Raw genomic sequence first — 21,334 nt, 5'->3', positions numbered from 1 at the left:
TCAGTTTACCTTTAGAGTGGCCTCCTCTGTATATAGGTATCACTTTGCACACTGGTTTATTTATTTATTTTTGAATATATTTATTTTTTTAATACATTTTTTAAAGTTTTATTTTGAGAAAGGCAAGCAGGGGAGGGGCAGAGAGAGAGAGGGAGAATCCCAAGAAGGCTCCACACTGTCAGCACAGAGCCTGATGTGGGACTTGAACTCACAAAATTGTGAAATCATGACCTGAGCTGAAATCAGCAGACACTTAGCCATCTGAGCCACCCATGCGCCACCTTGCACATTGGCTTAAAAATAATGTGAATTCACCAGAGAGCATTTTGCACATACTTGATTTAATGTTAAGAGTTTAAAGTTCTTTGGGTAGGATCACCAGTTTTAAAAGTTAAAGGAGATAATTCAATGGTGATGTTAGGTCACTGTAGGAAAGAGCTTTTTAATTATCACTGTTGAAAATGTGTTTAGTGGTACATACAAATTTTGGTAATAGTAGTGATTGATTTTTTATCAGGGGAACAGTTTTCCTGATAAGTACAGTACTAGTAATAGGGCCAGTGTTTAGAAAACAAAACAAAACCCAAAACTGAATTATGCCCTGAGCTCTAGTGGGGTTTGTTTGTTGCTTTTTTTGTTTAGTTGTTTTTTTGTTTTTTTTTTTGCTTCTCATAACTTAATTTTGGGTTTGGGCTAATGCAACCTCTCAGCATTTTGGCATTTGGGCCTGAATAACTGTTAATCATGATGGACTATCTGTGTGTTTAGCAGCATCCTTGGCTTCTACCCACTAGATGCTCTTTGTACCCCTCCCACTCAGTTGGGACAAACAAAAATGCTAAAATGTTTGCAGACATTGCCCAGTGTCTCCTGGGGAGGGTGCAGGGCAGACAAAATCACCTGCTTGAGCACCACTGGAATAAAGTATATGAAGAAGTTCAAGTTGGCTCTTTGTGATTTTGCCATTGAGGGGCAAAAAAAAGAGGTTATCTATGTGTTTTTATGCTAAAAGTTTTTTATGTTTTTTTGTTTTTTTAATTTTTTTTTTTAATTTTGAGAGACAGAGCCTGAGTGGAGGAGGGGCAGAAAGAGACAGGGAGACACAGAATCGAAGCAGGCTGCAGGCTCTGAGCTGTCAGCACACAGCCCAGTGCGGAGCTCAAACCCACAAACTGCGAGATCATGACCTGCCCCAAAGTCGGCTGCCTCACCAGCTAAGCCACCCAGGCACCCCTATGCTGAAAGTGAAGCTAGATTTCAATATATTGCTAGAGTTGATCTTAGATTAGCAAGTATTGCTAACATAAGGAGTTTTCACTACTCCTCCTCTTATTTTCCAGGCTGGTTCTTTCTCGTTTTGAATTTGAGGGTGTTTCTACTGGAGAGAATGCTCTGGAAGCAGGAGAAGATGAGGAAGAGGTGTGGCTCTTTTGGAGGGACAGCAACAAGGAGATTCGCAGCAAAAGTGTCCGGGAACTGGCCCAAGATGCCAAAGAAGGGCAGAAGGAGGACCGCGATGTTCTCAGCTACTACAGGTGATGGGGAGTCCTGCTGGGCTCAGTTCAGGCTGCCCTGGAGGGAATTGATGAGGAATTTACTGCTTGCTTATTGATTGCTCCACACAATCACATGTTGTCACCTATCTAGCAAAAAGATGTAGATTTTAGGATTTGGGCGTGTAAGGTTTCATTGGTACTTAGGTAGTAAATTGATTCCTGGACGTGGCCAAGTAGGGAAAACAGTGAGTGCATCGGCCCCTCATTACTATTTGTCCTTAACAGAATAATAGCATACAGGCGCATATCATGTGGTCACATTGCTTGTGTTCAAATCCTGACCTTTCTACTTACTAGGTTTTTTTGCCTTTGGCCAAGTCATATACCTCTTCATGCCCCAGCTCCTTTATCTGCAAAATACAGACAGTAGTGCCAACCTCATAGAATTTTGCAGACAGAGCTAGAACATGAATACGTGTATTCACACATGTGTGTATGTTTATACACACACATAACATATGTCTTTCTATACCTGTACAAATATTTTTTTTGAGCGTGGGAGCAAGTACAAGTTGGGGAGGGGCAGAGAAAGAGGGAGAGAGAATCCCAAGCAGGCTCTGCACCATCAGCACAGAGTTTCACATGGGGTTCGAACTCACAAACCATGAGATCACGACCTGAGCCTAAGTTAAGAGTCGGATGGTTAACCGACTGAGCCACCCAGGTGCCCCTGTACAAATACAGAATAAAACCATGAGTCCCGTCCCCATCTGTACTTCCAGTTCCTTTCTCACACCATAGTGTTGTTATAGCCTTCACCTTTCCATATTGATAACTTACTCTTGAGAGAAACCTGGCTGGCCTTTTACCTGGTGTGCATCCTTGTTTGCTCACTCTCCACCTCTGCCGGTTACCTCGTCTGGCCCTAGGGTCTCCCGGGTCCCAGCTTTAAGATCTGCTGGCCCTGCCACCTCAAGGGAAGGCAGTGGAAAGGAAATGAAGGGGCAAGAGAGCCAAGGAAAACTTTTCAAAGAATAGAGAAGCAAAGATGGAAAAGTGCTTAGGGCATTTTTTAACAAGTAAAACTTTGCAGCTACAGTGCCCTTTGATAGCTCCTGTGTTCTTTTCCCTCCCATTCATGCATGTAGTGTATACCCTCCTATATTCTCTGTGTTTCTGTTTTACTACATTTGTATGTATTCATAAAAAATATATAGCATTTTGCCAGTTCTTAGGACTGTATGTAAATGGTACTGTACTTGTCTCATTTATCCTGTATTGTTTCTGAAATGTGCTCGTGTTAATGGTGGTAGATCTGTTTCTCTAATTTCAACTTCTGGATGGCATTCCCTTTTATTATGCCATGTTTTCGTTGCTCTTGGATATTCCATCATATGCCACAATTTAATTTTTCATGTCAGGGGACCTCCTTATTCAAAAGGTATGTGTATGAGTGAGAGTTTGTCTTTCCTATTAGGAGTGGAATTGTTGAATTGGCAAGTTTTACTGAGCGATCCTAGATTGGGTATTGTGGTGCACACTCACACCAGTTGTGAGTGAGAACTTTGTTTCTCCTGGTGTTTGCTACCTGTGAATATTGTGATGCTTTTTACTCTTTGGTAATTTTATAAGCATGAAATAGAATCATATTTTAATCTGTATCCACTGAAATCTAGTGAGATTGAGAACATTTTCAACTCATGGTTATCAATAATAAATAGGATTTTGGATTCAGAAGTCAGTATTGGCCACATTGGAAGCTTATAGCTTTTTGATTTCACATTACAAGTTGTTTTTTCTTGTAATGTCTGATGTATCTTCTCCTGAGGGTGAATGGGAAAGGGTACTTCTATGGTCCAGTTCAGAAGGTGACAAAGATCACATGTAGTTGGATGAGGAAGAAAACAAAACAGTTTGAGGAGTCCCCTACTTTGCACAACATGTTTTTCATGTAGAAGTCAAAGAGTAGGCTGATATGAGATAAGATCCAAAGAGGATGATAAAATTTCTATGAGATTCAGTATGGGAGATGATGTTTAACATTTTCTACATGGTCTTTAATGTACTGTATAAAAAAACAGCTGAGGAAATAGACAACCATTTTAAATATAACATTTCCCCCCCTTTTTTTCATAAAACAAACAAGGACAAAATGGAATCAAGTAGTCACATAATTACTCCAACTCAGCAGCATGGACTTGTATGACTGGTGGTAAAGCCTGAACAGTTTCTTCATTTGCTTGGTACACAGGCAATTTAAGGGTGTCGATGTATAAGATCAGATGGCCAAATGTCACTCCTGTGAAAGTTGGGGATATTCAAATGGTCTTGCTGTGTGTTGCCATTCATCTTCAATAATTTCTCTTGTTTTAAATGTTTTATTATATATTTTGAGAAAGAGAGACAGAGCATGAGCAGGGGAGGGGCAGAGAGAGAGGGAGACACAGAATCCGAAGCAGGCTACAGACTCTGAGCTGTCACTACAGAGCCTAACATGGGGCTTGAACTCACGGGCCGTGAGATGATGGACCTGAGCCAAAGTTGGACGTTTAACTGACAGTGCCACCAAGGTGCCCCTTTGCTCAATGATTTCTGATTTCTTCACATAACTTTTCTTGTCTTCAGGTATCAGTTGAACCTTTTTGCTAGGATGTGTCTAGACCGCCAGTACCTGGCCATCAATGAAATATCAGGCCAGCTGGATGTAGATCTCATTCTCCGCTGCATGTCTGATGAGAACCTGCCCTATGACCTGAGGGCATCCTTCTGCCGCCTCATGCTTCATATGCACGTGGACCGAGATCCCCAGGAACAAGTCACTCCCGTGAAATATGCCCGCCTCTGGTCTGAGATTCCCTCGGAGATCGCCATTGATGAGTGAGCCTGCTGCTTTAAAACCTCATTAATGTTTTGTGTCACCGTAGACCACTTATGGTCAAGTTCAGTCTAGTTAAAGCATAGATGAAAGGTGAAGTGTATTTTTTTTCAAGAATGCAAAAGATGGCATACTTCTATTTTTTATGTCTTATCTTTTTTTTTGTAATTCAACAAATATTTGTCGCTGTGTCAGCCTTAACTAATGTATCAGTGAACAAACCAAAACACTATCTGTACACTAGATGGGGAAAAAAGATATAAACAAGATAAATGATTACATGTCTTAGTGATACTTGCTAAGGAGGAGAAATAAATTAAGGACAGAGGGTAGGAGAGGGGATTTTGGGGAGGGGATGTTGGCTTTGTGGCTGAGCAGCTGGGGAAGGCTCAACAGGGAAGATATTGAACTTTTTTTTTGTTAAATTTTTTTAAATGTTTATTTTTGACAGAGAGAGTGTGAGCAAGGGAAGGGCAGAGAGAGAGGGAGACACAGAATCTGAAGCAGACTCCAGGCTCTGAGCTCTGAGCTGTCAGCACAGAGCCTGATAGAGGGCTCCAACTCACAAACCGCAAGATCATGATCTCAACTGAAGTCAGACACTTAACCGAGCCACCCAGGGGCCCCAGGATCTTGAACTTTTATTTCATTTTCTTTGTGTTTTTTTCCCAATATTTATTTATTTTGGAGAGTGAGAGAGAGAGAGTGCAAACGGGGGAGGGGCAGAGAGAGGGAGGCACAGAATCCAAAGCAGGTTCCGTCCAGGCTCTGGAGCTGTCAGCACAGAGCCCAATGCAGGACTTGAACCCATGAACCAGGAGATCGTGACCTGAGCTGAAGTCAGGCTCTTAACCGACTGAGCCACCCAGGCGCCCCTGATTTCCTTTTCTTTCTCTTTTCCTTTTAGCTATGATAGTAGCGGAGCTTCCAAAGATGAAATTAAGGAGAGGTTTGCTCAGACCATGGAATTTGTGGAGGAGTATTTAAGAGATGTGGTTTGTCAGAGGTTTCCTTTCTCTGATAAGGAGAAAAATAAGCTTACATTTGAGGTAATTCATGATGAAATAATCTATATGTTTTACCTGCTTTTCATTGGTCATTTTTCTCTGGGATAAATAGAAAATATTTTAGCATGTAGTGATTTCTGTGATGATACTCCGGTTTTGTAATAAAAAGGAATTGAGCTCAATTTTGTTTCACAAGAAAATAGAACGAATATCAGTTGCTTGACTTACTGGTAGTTATGCTGGTAGAATAAATATCCAGGGTTAATTGAATCACATAAAATGATAGAACATTACGTATACTCTGTACGTGATCTTAAAAACAACAGGAAAGAAACAGACTATGCTTGGGATCCATCATAGAGTAATCATTTGAGGGACACAAATCCTTATTACCTTTGACTTAAAATGTTTCTTTTTGAGACCAGTTTTCCTTTTGAGGAGTCTATTTCCAAGGATTGCAATATTGTTTTCTGTGTCCTGTTGGGCTGCAATGTGGCTTGCCCTGCAGTATCTTATTTATTTATTTATTTATTTATTTATTTATTTATTTATTTATTTATTTTTAATTTTTAAATTTTTAAAAAAAATTTACATCCAAATTAGTTAGCATATAGTGCAACAATGATTTCAGGAGTAGATTCTTTAGTGCCCCTTACCCATTTATCCCATCCTCCCCCTCCCAAAACCCCTCCCATAACCCTTAGTTTGTTCTCCATATTTATGAGTCTCGTCTGTTTTGTCCCCCTCCCTGTTTTTATATTCTTTTTGTTTCCCTTCCCTTATGTTCGTCTGTTTTGTCTCTTAATGTCCTCATATGAGTGAAGTCATATGATTTTTGTCTTTCTCTGACTAATTTCACTTAGCATAATATCCTCCAGTTCCATCCACACTCCACAGATGATTATGTCAGTTTTTTATCAACTAGTTATTAAAACAGATCAGTAGCTTTGCAGGTTTTTGTTTCTTATTTTTTCTCCTTAGGAAACAAAGTGGAATTTGATCAGAAATGCAAGCAAAATGTATGTCTCCTCTTACCATAAGAAGGGTCAGAATCAGACATTTATAAATTAGCATAAAATGGAACTAAAGGATGCAGTTGACCTAATACCATCTCTCTCTCACTCTCTCTCGTTTTAATATAATAGGTTGTAAATTTAGCTAGGAATCTCATCTACTTTGGTTTCTACAACTTCTCTGACCTTCTACGATTGACCAAAATTCTCCTGGCCATACTGGACTGTGTGCATGTGACGACCATCTTTCCCATTAGTAAGATGGCGAAAGGAGAAGAGAATAAAGGTAAGAATGTCATGGCAAAGTGGAGAAGTGGTATTTGCTGGCACCTGCACACCCGGGACATACCCTCCCAGCCTCTTCTGTTACTACTCTTGTCATGTTTCCCTGTGATGTCCTTCCTGTCCTTTTCTTCTTGACTTTTCATTGTGGACGTTTTTGAACAAAAAAGCTGAAAGAATAGCACAGCCGATACCAATACATAGAAGTCCTTGATTATTCACATTTTGTTCTGTTTCCTTCATATATGAGTCTATCTGTATTTCTCCTTAGGAAATTTTGCAAAACCATTTGAAAGTTACCTAACAAATTGAATGCTTATCTCTTAAGAACACATGTCCTAGCCTTGTCTTCAATGTATCATGAGGCATTCAATGATGATATTAGTATATGATGAAATAAAATCCTGGCTTGTATCTGAGTATTGTATTTCCAGTCTGTGAATAGATAACTCCGCTTTTATATGTTTATTTTTTCTTCTGCTTTAGGTACCTACTATGTACTCACATACGGATAATTGTTGACCTTGTCTCTATAGCTAGAACAGAAAAATACTGTGTTAGATCCTGTGCTCAGTCATTTCACATATATTTCACCATTTCATCCTCTGAGCTCCTTTAGTCTCATTTTATAGTTGAAGAAACTGAGCCTCAGAGGTAATCCTGCGTACTTGAGATCAGTGTTTGTAGCAGCACTCAATTTGTGCCTCGTTAGCTCCTGTGCCCCTAATTTTGTGGGTAGCAGCAAGCATGTGCTAGGTGACCAGTAAAATTTGGAAGGCGAATTAATATACCAAAGTGCTCCTTTATGGATTTCAAAGCCCATCTGTTTTCCACTACTCTTTTTTCCCCGTATTTTTTATGGGTATTAACCCTTTCTAGTTCCTTGGATCCTGAGAACGTGTTGGGACAGATTTGTTACATATGTTTAGAGTTGTGCTCCTTGTCAGGTGCCTCAGTTTACTCTCCCGGAGTGTTGTCATGACTGGGGTCTGTCCTGGCCCTTCCTAGGAAGTAATGTAATGCGGTCCATCCATGGGGTTGGAGAGCTGATGACCCAGGTGGTGCTCCGTGGAGGAGGCTTTTTACCCATGACTCCTATGGCTGCTGCCCCCGAAGGCAACGTGAAGCAGACAGAGCCAGAGAAGGAGGATATCATGGTCATGGACACCAAGTTGAAGATCATTGAAATACTCCAGGTAACCGTCTCAGCCAGAGGTGGTGGGGACAGAATGTACTTCATAGGGCTACCATTTTGGATTGTGTCCCTCCTTTTATAAAGCCCTAGACTTTCTGGGAAGAGAGTGGAAGCAAATTCTTAGCTCATTGTTACGTGCCATTTATGAACCAGCTGTCTTCATCCTTTTGTCATCTCATACCCCTCCCCAGTGTGCCCTTTTCCTGCCAGCCATGACACAACTTCCTCTAGTTACCTTAGCTTTCCATCACCATTGGCCTCTAGGTCTGCCCCCAAGATGCTCCCTTTGCTTAGAACTCACATAGGTATTCTTCTACATAAAGACAGATTTCTTGCTTATTTATTGCTCACAACTCAGCTTAAGGTTCAATTAACTGCCTCCCTCCCTTTTTCATTCATTCATTCTTTCATTCATTCAGTATTTATTGAAATTGATTCTGTGCCAAGTACTTTTAAGCATTTGAGATCCAGGGCTGAACAGCATATATTAATTTCCTGTTTCTAAAGAGCCTACGTATTGGTAAGAGTCATAGGCATATTAAACAACAGGTATGCTATGTCAGATAGTGGTAAGTGGTAAGAATGCTAAAATATAAGAGGGTCAGGATGGTTTGGAGGCCATCAGAATGTGGGGCCAGGGATATTTCTTTCGATGGGGTTGTCAGACAGGGCCTCTCTAGTAAGGGAACATGATCAGAGACCTGAATGAAGTGAGGAACCTAATATGTGAGTATCTAGGAAAATTCTCTGAGGCAGAGGGAATAACAGTGAGAAGACCCTGAGGTGGGAGTACACTTGGCAAATTTTGGAATAGGTTGGGTTCAAGAGGGAATGGAAGAAGATGAATCAGGGAGAGTAAGTACAAAACTCTTTGAGGAGATTTGGTATAAAGATGTATAGAGAAGTGGGGAAGTGACTGAAGGGTGACTGTTGGTGACAGGAAGTTTTTGTTGTAATAAGTTTTAAGTTGGGAGATTAGAGCAAGTTTGTATCCTGAATGGAATGGTCAGGTAGAGAGGGACAAGTTGTTGACACAGGAGAGAGAGGATAATTGTAGGAGTAAACTCCCTACATTGGCAAAATGAGGTCCGGGAGTCAGTCTCCTGAAGATAGGGTTTGATCTTAGGTATGAAAACCCTCCTGATCTCATGACATTCTGTGTTTTCCTCTTTCTGTTCATACATCGTTTTTATTCATCAGCAGAATTATTTGTTCCTTAGCGAATAGAAGACTGTTACCACTTCTTTTTCCCATGCTGCCTAATCCCAACCCCAGAACATGTAGTAGATGATTATAAATGTTTGTAGACTTAATTTGTCTCTTGAGTCTGAATCACATTTTATCAGTAGTTTGAAAACATCCATTAGAGTCCTCAAATATTTAAGGCTGTAGAGAATGACTGAGGAAGGAACCTCATTGAACTTATGCCTGAACAAAAGTTGTGGAGGACTTCTTAGGCCATGGATTATGTATCCCTCTACTTTCTGCCCCATCCCTGCTTGCACCCTGTCTTTCTCAAAGGAAAAAAAAAAAAAAGTGATGTGTTGTAAAACTTGATGATACCTTGAGGTCCTCTCACTGTAGCCATCTGAGAACAGACAGCAGTTGGTTGGTGGATTCATTGTTTCATCAAATGCTTACTGACCCTCTCCCATATGCAAGGTGCTTTGCTGGGCACTGGCAGGAATGCACAGATGATTTGGGCAGGGACTGTATCCACCAGGGATTATATAGTCTAAGAGGAAAATAAGATGTGATGAAGCTGTGTCTTCATGGAAATAAAACTGTGAGGAACGTGTTCTCTTGGGACACAAGGGTGGGTCATGGGATCTCATTTGGTAAGCACCAGAGAAGGTTTTTACAGAAGAGTTAGGATCTTAACTCTGCTTTTAGCCCTGAAAAGGATTTGTAGTATAGAAACAAGGGGACCTTCTCAAGTCCCCTTGAACTTGGAGCATGTCAGACCAGAGCATGACATCACATGGACCAGTAACAACTCTCCTTGGGCAAGGACATAGAGTGTATGGAGCTTGTCAGAAATAAGATTGGAAAGTAGGAGCAGACCAGGTTCTGAGCACTCTGGGTGCCTAAGCACTCCGAGTGCCTAAAGTACCAGGATTTTATTCTTTGGTGAGCCTTTGAGAGTTTTTATGTAGGGGACTGACCTAAGAATAGGCCCCTTTGGGAGCTGGATCTGGTATGGCAAGGCAGGAGATCATGAAGATATGAGCAAGGATAAATGATAGGAAAGATCCAGGAGACTTGGTAGAGGTAGAGCCAACAGGACATCGTCACTGATGAGATGTGTGTGTCAGAGAGGGAGGGTTAGATTGACTGAGATTGATTCAGGATGAGAGAACCCAGGCAGGACTGACATTGCTAGTTTTATACAATACTGAGTTGGAGACTCTGGAAAGAAACCAAATGGGGTATCCAGTAGTAAGTAGGAAACCATGACCCAAGACCTTGGAAAGCAAGCCTAGGTAGTATAGTCTGGGAGAAGTGTATGTCCTGGGATTGAGTAAGGTCACCAGGGTCTTGAACTTTGATTTTCTATTCTTTTCTTTTTTTTTTTTTTCAATATTTATTTATTTTTTGAGAGCGAGAGAGACAGTGCAAGCAGGGGAGGGGCAGAGAGAATGAAGAGGGAACCCAAGAGTTAGTATATATATCAAAGGAAACCATCAGAAATGAAAAAGACAAACCAAGCTAATTTCTAGTAGTAAAAACATTTTTCTCTCTTAATTTTTTAAAAGCAAAGTGGCCAACATCACCGTTCTCATAGACCAGAGTTGGGATTTAATACTTGCAAAAAATAATGTTTTATAGAGGATGGAGTAAGTAGTGAGTGATTAATTGTTCTGATTATTAAATTAATTATCAGGATGCTGAAGTTTAGATGCAAAGGTGCTGCAGACAGATTTGATAGACCCCATGGCAGTCTGTTGTTGAAGTAACTGTTGAAGTCTAAGCCAAATATTTGGTTCCCATAATGCTTAAGGTAATTGATGCAGCAGATACCAGACCCAGCCAGAGTGCGGTGGGTTGGCACAGTGTTACAGGTGCTATGCTAATGTAACCAATCTGTTTCCATTTCCACTTGAATCTTTAGTTTATTTTGAATGTGAGGTTGGATTATAGGATCTCCTGCCTCCTGTGTATATTTAAGCGAGAATTTGATGAAAGCAATTCCCAGACTTCGGAAACATCCTCCGGAGGCAGCAGCCAAGAGGGGCCAAGTAACGTACCAGGTTAGTGATTTCAGAATGGGATTTCAGCCATAGAATGGGATGTGGGACTAATAAAAGCTGGGGATTCAAACAGTACACACTACAAAAGGTAAAATGTGAATATTTTGAATATTACTGTAATTTAGAACAAAATCCTAGGAGTTACCCTTTTTGGGCAGAGGAATAATTAAAAGAGTTCAGATCTCTTCTGGGTTAGGTCTTCTCTCCTTCCATCTTGGAGTGTCTTAATCATAGGACCGCTATGTGGTTGTGTTGTGGTTACAGAAATGCCAAAAAAACAAAACATAACCCTCTAAGAAAATTTATTGTCCACCAGCAGCTTTTACTCATGATGGAAGTTTTCCCCTGCCCAGGAAATAGTGGTGAAGAATAAGGGGTAGTAGACATAATCCCACCTATCAAGGCCTGAGCTTCCTTGGCACAAGGTCATCACTCTGCTCTACTAAGGGGATCATGAGTGGGTAGGAAATTGGCAGAAATGTGGAACATCGCACACCGGAGCCGCTGGACAGTGTGATCTGAGTTGATGTGGCTTCACAGGTTTGCAATATAAGATTCTGGAAGACTTGAGGTTAACGTATGGACAGGGGCAAGTCTATTTTTGGGAAAGTTCACCAACATCCTGTTTTTCTAGACCTTTCTGCACCTGAAGCTGTGTTCTCTAAATTTTCAGGTACTCTTGACTTTGAACATATTGAAGAGCAAGCAGAAGGCATCTTTGGAGGAAGGAAAGTATATTTTTGGTGTTCAGTTTTGTGGGTGGTTCTGGTTGGGAAGCTTCTTTCATATAGCTTTGAAAGGCTCTTTCCTTCATTCTTCTAGGAAATGCTTAGTCTTTGGGTTTAGGTTATTTTACGGCTATCTTTGTAACTTTTAGTGCTCAGGTCAGAATGATACTAGGCTGTGTGTGTGTGTGTGTGTGTGTGTTTGTGTGTTTCCTGCCTAGGATAGAAAGAATGTAAGTAGGTTTCCCCAAATACACATATGCTAGGATTTCTTTAATGGTGAAAAATAGGGTTGAAAGAAAAAAGGAGATTGAAAATAGAGTGAGGTTAACAAGATCATGTCCTGCTGCTGCTGATGGACTGACATTTTTATCCGTTGGCTCTTTAGAGCCCATGCAACAACAGCAACAAAAATATACCTGTCCCTAACATTAAATTAATGTATGATTTCCTTTTTTAAAAGAGTGGGTTACTCATTGTTGATTGAGATCTAAATACCTATCAGATTTGAATAGCTGTAAGCTTATGTAAATACCTTATGCACCTAGTTCTTTTAACATATACCCTTGATTCAGTTATCTATTGCTGTATAATAAACTACTCCAGAAATTTAATGGATTAAAAAAATAAGCCTTTTATTGCTTCTCACAATTCAATGGCTTGACTGGAGCTAAGCTGGCTATTTCGCCTGCTGGTCACTGTTCAGTGTATTGTAAAACTGTGGTGGTCTGGTGACTGGGGCTAGTACATCCAAGGTGCTTTACTCACATTTCTGGCTCTCTAAGGCTGGGACGTCTCTTTCTCCCTCCCTTCCTCTCTCTCTACGCATGACTGTCTTAGGCTTCTTCACAGTGTGGTGACTGGCTCTAAGAGCAAAGTTCCCAACAGGATAGGCCAACAGTGTACAACACTAATTAAGCCTCTGCTTGTAGCATGTTGCTGATGTCCTATTGGTCAAAGCAAGTCACATGGCTGAGCCCACTGTCAATGTGGGAGGAGCCTACATAAGGGTCTATTTTGTTGAGGGCCACCAATGTTAACATTCTACCCCAGCGCTTAATGTAAAGCCTTTGAATTTTGGGTTAGTAATATTACTGACTGTGATGAAAGATCTTGTTTTTGGGAAACAGAGTGTGTTGAGTTCAGTATGATGACACTCCTTTGTGCTGTCTTGTATCTCACCTTTCCTGATATTGACACAGCAGTGACACTGTCTTCACTCCTCTTGGAGGATGTAGCACAAATAGAGTATTTTCCTGGGAGATCCTCCCTGCTTTTCCTGCTAGCCTGCACACATCAAGGTTCCTTAGATGGTGAACACAATATAGGCACTGATGTAATAATTGAATGGCAGTGCTCAGTTCTGCAGTAGAATGCCATTTGATCCAGTACATGGTCATTAATTCTTTCTTTACGGAAATCACACACAGTTATCACAGATACTGAGATAACCCCTGACAATTTGCTTATTAATCCGTTTGAAGAACACTCTTCAAAGTGCGGTCTTCAGACTGCTTGCTACCAGTTTGTGACATGGTAAGTCCAGATCATGGGAGTAATCATTTTGGGTACTTTTAGGGCAGCTAGACCCTGCCACAGCCTCCAAGTGCCTGATCAGTGGGCCTGGTATAGACTAAGACATCAGTTAGCTGTAAAGTTAAAGTAAAAGAAGCTGGTGTTTTACCACAGGTGTTTTGGTAGGTGCTGAGTTACAGCCTCTTAAATAAAAAATAAAACTTCTCATTAGAAGAAACACAACGGTGTGCTATTCTCAAACCATAGATAAGACCCCGCAGAAGAACACTCACAGAGTCAGAAATATGGATAAAAAGTAAATTCCTGTCACTGGGGGAAGGTAGGGACTTTGGCTTAGAATTTGACAGTTGTGACCTCCTCATAGTCTGCTCGCAGTCCAGTTGAAGTTAAAACAAGATTGTGTTCTTACAGGAACTTACTAAAACTCAAGTCACCCAGGGTTGACCACGGGGTTAGAACTCTGGTTAACGTGTGTCTGGGTCCAAGTGCGTGAGAGAAGGGTGCTTGTGGCTCATCTGTCCTTTCCCCTTCTGTGCACTCCTGTAGTGAGGAGAACACACCGCTGGACTTGGACGACCATGGTGGCAGAACCTTCCTCCGAGTCTTGCTGCATTTGACAATGCACGACTACCCACCCCTGGTGTCAGGGGCCCTGCAGCTCCTCTTTCGGCACTTCAGTCAGAGGCAGGAGGTCCTGCAGGCCTTCAAACAGGTAGTGTGTGTGTGTGTGTGTGTGTGTGTGTGTGTGTGTGTGTGTGTGGTATCGTCGTCGTCAGCTGCCCAAGAGGCCATGGTGACACGGGCACGTTGCATTTGCTCAGGTTCAGCTGCTTGTTACCAGCCAAGATGTGGACAACTACAAACAGATCAAACAAGACTTGGACCAGCTGAGATCCATCGTGGAAAAGTCGGAGCTTTGGGTGTACAAAGGGCAGGGCCCTGATGAGGCCATGGATGGTGTCTCTGGTGAAATCGAACATAAGAAAACAGAGGTGGGTGAGACCCAGGTCACGCTGCCGGAGGAGGTGGATAGGCTCCTCAAACAAGTGAATAGCCTACTCTGGTTTCACATAAAAGTGTATATTATGGGATGAGCTTTATTCTCAAGAGACCTGCATGTTGAGTAGCCAAAGTAACAGCCATTCTCCCAGGCAATAAGCTGCAGGATGGAAGGGTAGCTACCTCGCCTGTGTCACTTCGGACCACAGGGAAAATACTTGGTTGTTGAGTGGATTAGCCCCATATTTCCCTTCCAGACCCACCCGGGGAAGAACCTGTTGTCAGTAGGCTGGTCCGCCATCCTCTCCCACATCAGGGAAATCCTGTCAGTCGCAAGGGGGATGAACACGTGACTCGGGCTTAAACCCAGCGTGACTATAGGAAAGCTGCAAAAACTCCCATTGTTTCCTAAACTCCAATGAGCGTATAAACACACATACGTTACAGTCCAGGGGCTGGACGAACCACACTTACGTTTGTTTTGGTCTCTAGGAGGGGAATAACAAGTCACAGAAGCATGAGAGCACCAGCAGCTACAATTACAGGGTGGTCAAAGAGGTGAGTGGTCCTAATGCCCTTTTTCCTTGTGTATTAATTCTCTAAGGAGAGATAGTGAGAGTCGACTTGAAGATGCAAACACTTCATCTTTTTTCTTCATGTGAAGTTTAACAGGAAAGAAAAAGCTCTCAGAGGTTAAGTGCATGGATTTTAGGGTCATATCTGGGTTCGAATCATCCTCTGCTGCTTATTATTTGTGTGCCCTCAATTTTCTCACCTTTTAGAGGTGCAGCCAGCACCCGTGATTCTGAAAGTTTATAATTGACCAAAGGACTAATTTTATAGAATTGTCAAGCCTTTATATCAATGACTGGCACTTAGTGTCCACCAGTGAGGGCTCTAGTTCTTTAGATATCTTTGCATAGGGTGGTTCACAGTTGGAAGGTTGGGAGCTTTGTATTTTTTTTTTTTTTTTTAACCCCAGAGCAAACTCTTCCCAAGTCCTTGGCAATGATATGAGTCTCACCATTCTAGGAGGTCGATCTTCCTTCCTTCCTTCCTTCCTTCCTTCCTTCCTTCCTTCCTTCCTTCCTTCCTTCCTTCCTTCCTTCCTTCCTCCCTTTCTCCCTTCATCCCTTTTAAAGTTTCTTTATTTTTAGAGAGAGAAAGTGTACACACATGCAAGCGGAAGGGGGCAGAGACAGAGGGAGAGAGAGAGAGAATCGCAAGTGGACTCTGCACGGTCAGTGTGGAGCCTCATGCAGGGTTTGATCTCACAAACCATAAGATCATGACCTGAGCCAAAGTCAAGAGTTGGACACTTACCCAACTGACCCACCCAGGCACCCCTGGAGATCTTTCTGAAACTATCCCACTTTTGGTTGAAGACATAACCTACTTCATACTCTGGAAGGGCATGTTTTTAACCATGTGTAGATTTGGTTTGATGTGATTAAGGGATACTACATATGGGAGGAATTTCCTGTGTTTAAAAAAAAATTTTTTTTTTACATTTATTCATTTTTGAGACAGAGAGAGACAGAGCATGATTGGGGGAAGGTCAGAGAGAGAGGGAGACACAGAATCCGAAACAGGCTCCAGGCTCTGAGCTGTCAGCACAGAGCCCGACGCGGGGCTCGAACTCACGGACTGTGAGATCATGACCTGAGCCGAAGTCGGACGTCCAACCGACTGAGCCACCCAGGCGCCCCATCCTGTGTTTAATATGTTGTGATCACTTCTGCCTCCCTTCCCATGACCAGAGCCTACAGTCTTTTCTCAGTTATGCTTCCCAGTTTTCTGAAGTTGATTTCTTTCATTTTTTTTTTGAAATAATTTTTTCAGGCTTTATGCAGATAAAATTGACAAAAGAAACTGTCATCTTGCTGAAGTGTGACACGTAATAACTTGATAGACACTCTGTGAAGTGATGATCACAATCAGGTTACTTAACACATCCACCACCTCACATGGCAAGCTCTTTGGAGGGTGGGTGAGAACAGTTCAGATTTACTGTCAGCCGGTTTTACGCACACGATGCACCTTCGCTGACTGTTGCCACCGCGCTGTGCATTGGATCTCAGAACTGGGATGCTGGTCGTGGGTACACACTTGGAGTCTCTCTTTCTAACAGATCCTGATTCGGCTCAGCAAACTCTGCGTGCAGGAGAGCGCCACCGTGAGGAAGAGCAAGAAGCAGCAGCAGCGCCTGCTCCGGAACATGGGCGCGCACGCAGTGGTGCTCGAGCTGCTGCAGATCCCCTACGAGAAGGTGAGTGAGTTCCCCTCCGGCGGTGGCAGCTGTTCCCAAGGCCGGGGCGGGTCTCCGCATTTTCCGAAACCCTCCATGTTGGGATAGTGTTGGTGGCCACATGGAGCTGACGTGGCGATGGTGAACATAAGGCACTTGTAGGCAACTTGCGCTAAACAGACAGGGTGTCATGAAATACAGCCACCCGTAACCTGCCTCCAGAATCCGTTGCTTCTCCACTTGCTCCCATGCGGCACTAGATGCAAAGGTGGGATGGACGGACCTGTATATGCACATGGGCATGTGCTGTGTCCTGGGTCATCTGCAAATGCCTTTTGGGCAACGTAAGCCCTGCAAGTGACTGGATGCATGTGGGGACATGGGGCCTGCCCACTTGTGAGGTCCTCAGTAGTGTGCTGATTTCTGGTTAAATTATTTGGATCTTTCAGGATACTTGGCTCCAAGTCCTCTTTTCTGTTGTTAGAAGTTACACTCTCTGTCCCATTTTTTCATGCCAGCATTTGTCGTTGACCATGATAGGATTTAGGGAGGTAGGGTAACAGTGCTCTGTGCCGTGAAGCCTGACAGGGCACTTTCAAAAACCTCTATTCACTTCTAAAATCTAGCACAGTTATCGTGTTGTTCCCACTTGACAGATGAGGAGACCGAGGCTTGGGGAACTCGAGAGTCCCAGGGAATGGATTTAGTCTCTTGAGTTCACCAGTGACTTCCAGAGAGACTTGGTGGTGAAGAGTTGGCTAAAGAAGGCTCACTGCTAGTGCTTGGAGGGTGCCAGGCACTGCATTGAGTCATATTCATTTTCCAGTTCATTTCATCCTTAAGACAGCGCTTGAGATTGGTCGTACTATCAGTAGCCCCATTTTATTATTTTATATTATGTTATTCCATGTTAATTTAAGTTATGTTATTTAACTATTATTTACTTTTGAGATCGAGTGAGAGAGCACAAGCAAGGGAGAGGCAGAGAGAGAGAGAGACACAGAATTCAAAGTAGGCTCCAGGCTCTGGGCTTTCAGTACCGAGCCCAACACGGGGCTCAAACCCACAAACCGTGAGATCATGAGCTGAGCTGAAGTCATACGTTTAACTGACTGAGTCACCCAGGCGCCCTTACTATTAGTAGCCCCATTTTAGATAAGAAGACTGGCCAGAGGTTCAGTACCTTGCCTGTATGGCCCAGCAACACATGGCAGAGCCAGATCTGCTCACCCGTGAGGCCCAGGCCCTGCTTGCTGTACCTTATCTTCCACGTACCTCACTTGGGCCTGCTGCCCTATGCTCCAGGAATTTCTCTGCAAAGGCCGCTGCCACAATCATGGGGCCCATGTGATTCAGCCTGGTCAAGCCTTTCTGCAGCCACAGATAAAGTGTAAGCTTAATCCCTCTGATAGGTCAGGAACTTAACTGACTTGAATATAACTTCAATCTAAGTGTGCTTGTCATCCAAACTTGGCTGACACGTAACTAGAACCAGCAAGCTGAATAACCTTGCTATGTATACAGAATGTGAGAAGGTAGTTTGCTGGCCATATCTTTGCCTTCCAATTTCACCAGTTTCCTTAAAGAAAGACAGCTCTTCATAGAGTAGTGTGAAAGTAACAGGTAACGCGATTCAGCTGGAATTGGGGTAGACAATTGTGTGTGTGTGTGTGTGTGAGACTGGTTTGATTTGGGATGGGTACGGATAGCACATTGTGGGAGAACAGTGGAAGAATTCCTACCAGCAGATACTCTCTTGTTAGGTGGTATCTTTAGAGTTTACCTGCCTTGTAAAAATTTGTTTCACATGATGAAGCGTTTGGTTTCAATGAGCCCCCGAAGATACTCCTTTGAGGCTAAGAAGTGAAAGAGTGCAGAACTGTTGGAGATTACTGCTGACAACCAGCAGGGTCTCTCTGTCCCAAGGCCACTGATTTCTTAGAGCTGGAGGATTTGCCACTTTCCCTGTTAGTAGGAGACAAATGTAATATCCAGTATGTTGTATGGGATTTGCTATTAATGTCCTTTTAAACTCTTCTGTTTTTGATTGTCAAGGCTGGTAGCTCAGATTCCTTCTGTCCGTTGTTCTGACAGATGCATCCTTTCTTCCAGGGTTATTGTCTAGATCAGGGTGGGCAACCTGCAGACCTGAACCAAATCCAGTCTGCCATCTGTTGTTATACAGCGTAGTAGTTAAGAACGCATTCTTAAATCTTACATCTTTAGTAGTACCTGCCTAACATCCTTTCCTTTGCTTTTTGATCCACAAAGCCACAAAGTATCTGTCTGACCCTTGGTCTAGACCAGAACCAGTAGCTTACCTTTACTGAGTAATTATTATCTAAGCCCTTGACTTGGATTTTCCCATTTAATCTTCAAAGCAACTGTATGAAGTGTGCATTTTTCATATCTCAATTTTATAGATGAGGAGACAGAAGCCCTGAAGGGTTAAGTAACTTGCCCAACGTCACACAGCTAGTGAGTGGTAGATCTGGATAAGAGCTAAGCAGTCTGGTTTCAGGGTCTACGTTGCTAACTGCTATGCTGTCTGGCATTTGAAATGAGGTGGTGTATGTGAGAAGACGTAGGGAGATTGTTGTGGGCTAAGTGAGTAGGAGGGACGATTCCATTTTTGGAATTCTTTCATTTTTACTATATTTAAACTTTTGCTTGTTTAGAATTGGGCAAAATGGTGATAGGTTTTATGCATTTGTCTTATCTTGGGGCATCTAACGCTCTCTAAAAATACTGAGTACAGTACATGCTTTTACTATAGGAAATGAGAATCGCATGATCAGCTGTTGAAATGCCTTGGGGCAGGTATTATCCCCATTTTGCAGATGGGAAAATTAACTCTTAGATGCTAAGACAGAGATGACAAGGAAAGGATTGTGGCAGGTATATTTGCCCACATTTACAATCCAAAGAGAGTTCCACTTTGTCACGTGATCCCTGCCAAAAATGAACGCATACATTTGTGAGGTGGATTAAAGAGAGTGAGCCTGAGACCTGGGTGGTGTGACCTCATCGCTAGCGATGCGGTCGGCCACGGCTCCGCTGTCACTCTGTTCTCAGAAGTGGGGCGTTCAGAAGTTCCAGGCATTGCCAGAAATGAAATTCCAGAGGCTTCCTCTCAGCTTCCACTCTTACTGCATTTTTCCCGAATCAATTCTTTTTATATCTACCAAAGGCTAGTGGAAGAGAATATAGGAGAATTGAATAAGTTACTGGCGTCTTTTCACCGTCAGCGATGTGGCACCCCAGTGTCTTTACCCAACAGTCCCTCGGCAAGCACCTTGGCTGGAACCCACTTAGCAGGTGGTGAGCGTATCATAGAATGTGATCTCTTGGCCTAGAGATAAGTGCTGTCTCCTGACCTTCTGTTGTCTACTGCATCGCCCGTTTTCAACTGATTTTTCATCTCCCTCCTTCCACACAGGCTGAAGATACCAAGATGCAGGAGATAATGAGGCTGGCTCATGAATTTCTGCAGAATTTCTGTGCTGGCAACCAGCAGAATCAAGCATTGCTACACAAACACATAAACCTGTTTCTCAACCCAGGGGTAAGACTTGATGCCTATCTGGAAATCTGTGAGGGGAGGAGGGTGCGAAGCACTAAGGAAAAACAGCTGGTTCTTTTGCTGTTGTGACCACGGGGACTTGTTACAAAGCAACATTTATTCCAAGGGGAATGTTGGGACCATCTCTCAGGAGGACATAAATATTCCCCTTACTTTGGGGGGAGAAAGGGAAAAGGAGGAGGAGGTGGTAGGACAAGGTAAGGTATATTTTTATTTTTTCTTAACGTTCTTCATTACATCAAATTTTAGCACTAGTGAGTTGCTAATTCTCACTCGCCAGCCACATCCTCCTGAGGTCTTGCATAAAGTTTTCTGTGTATGTAATACAATACATAATAATACGTTAGATACATATAAATACACAATATATTCATATAAAACATAATTGTTATATTTTAGTGTGTCACATATGTTTTTGAAGTACGTGGAGTGCATTTTTTTTAGAGATAAATGGTGGCATACCCTACTTGTAGCTTTTTTCTCTTAATACATTGTGGCTATCTTTGCAAGTCAGAGAGAAATTTTTCTGATTTTTGATGAGAATTTTTGATGGCTATGTGGCATTCCATAGTATGTCTGTAACTTTTTAAAACCCATTGCCATACTAATGGACATTTAGGCCAGCTCTAATTTTTGGCTTTGTATAATTCTACGAAGGACCTCCTTGTAAATACATGCACACTGACGTATTTGTTAGTACTGCTGGAGCTTTGGAGGACAGGACTACTAGAATTGTGATGTTAGGAAGAGAAAAGACAAAAGATACAAAGCTGAAAGCCCCCTACTTCATACCAGACATAAAACTTATCCCTCAATAACTCGGGGTAAAAACCACAGAAAATAAGCCTTCTAGAAGAGAACATGAAAATATTTTGATGACCTTGTGGAGAGCAAAGTTTTTTGTTTTTGTTTTGTTTTTTTTAATTTAAGTTTTAGTAGTCTCTACACCTTACCTGGGACTCGAACTCACAACCCTGAGATCGGTTCATACACTCCTTGAACTGAGCCAGCCAGATGCGCCTAGAGTTTTCTTACACAGTATAAAAATAGAATTAATTATAAAGGAAAACATAAAATAAAGACTTCTGTTCACCGGGTGAGCTCATTAAGATCATCCAGAGGCA

At 42.4% G+C, this 21,334-nt stretch overlaps 1 protein-coding gene and 1 long non-coding RNA gene across 10 annotated transcripts in view; one reads left to right on the top strand and one right to left on the bottom strand.

Annotated features, from left to right (window-relative positions):
• The window catches only part of ITPR1 (inositol 1,4,5-trisphosphate receptor type 1), a 328,509-nt gene that overhangs the window by 160,159 nt on the left and 147,016 nt on the right, over positions 1-21,334 (top strand). For 5 of the 9 annotated variants that reach the window (XM_086697550.1, XM_086697547.1, XM_086697549.1 and 2 more), the window contains 12 exons: positions 1,341-1,535; positions 4,122-4,373; positions 5,279-5,420; positions 6,524-6,677; positions 7,682-7,869; positions 10,981-11,119; positions 11,793-11,851; positions 13,931-14,092; positions 14,202-14,372; positions 14,872-14,937; positions 16,511-16,648; positions 20,067-20,192. In XM_086697550.1, coding sequence (XP_086553676.1) covers positions 1,341-1,535; positions 4,122-4,373; positions 5,279-5,420; positions 6,524-6,677; positions 7,682-7,869; positions 10,981-11,119; positions 11,793-11,851; positions 13,931-14,092; positions 14,202-14,372; positions 14,872-14,937; positions 16,511-16,648; positions 20,067-20,192 — 1,792 coding nt within the window. Of the gene's footprint in view, positions 1-1,340; positions 1,536-4,121; positions 4,374-5,278; positions 5,421-6,523; positions 6,678-7,681; positions 7,870-10,980; positions 11,120-11,792; positions 11,852-13,926; positions 14,093-14,201; positions 14,373-14,871; positions 14,938-16,510; positions 16,649-20,066; positions 20,193-21,334 lie in introns of all 9 variants that reach the window. The other 4 variants (XM_086697546.1, XM_086697548.1, XM_086697544.1 and 1 more) reach the window with 1 other exon arrangement.
• On the bottom strand, positions 325-13,205 carry LOC147583492 (uncharacterized). The gene is made up of 3 exons (XR_015248273.1): positions 13,027-13,205; positions 1,851-1,906; positions 325-1,572 (listed from the first exon to the last, which is right to left on the bottom strand). It is a non-coding gene; the product is annotated as an uncharacterized LOC147583492 (long non-coding RNA).

Source organism: Puma concolor, chromosome A2, assembly GCF_028749965.1.
Source record: "Puma concolor isolate L17-30 chromosome A2, mPumCon1.1.hap2, whole genome shotgun sequence".
Lineage (NCBI taxonomy): Eukaryota > Metazoa > Chordata > Mammalia > Carnivora > Felidae > Puma > Puma concolor.
Note: the sequence above shows the minus strand (reverse complement) of the source record. Positions and strands in the feature narration are given on the sequence as shown.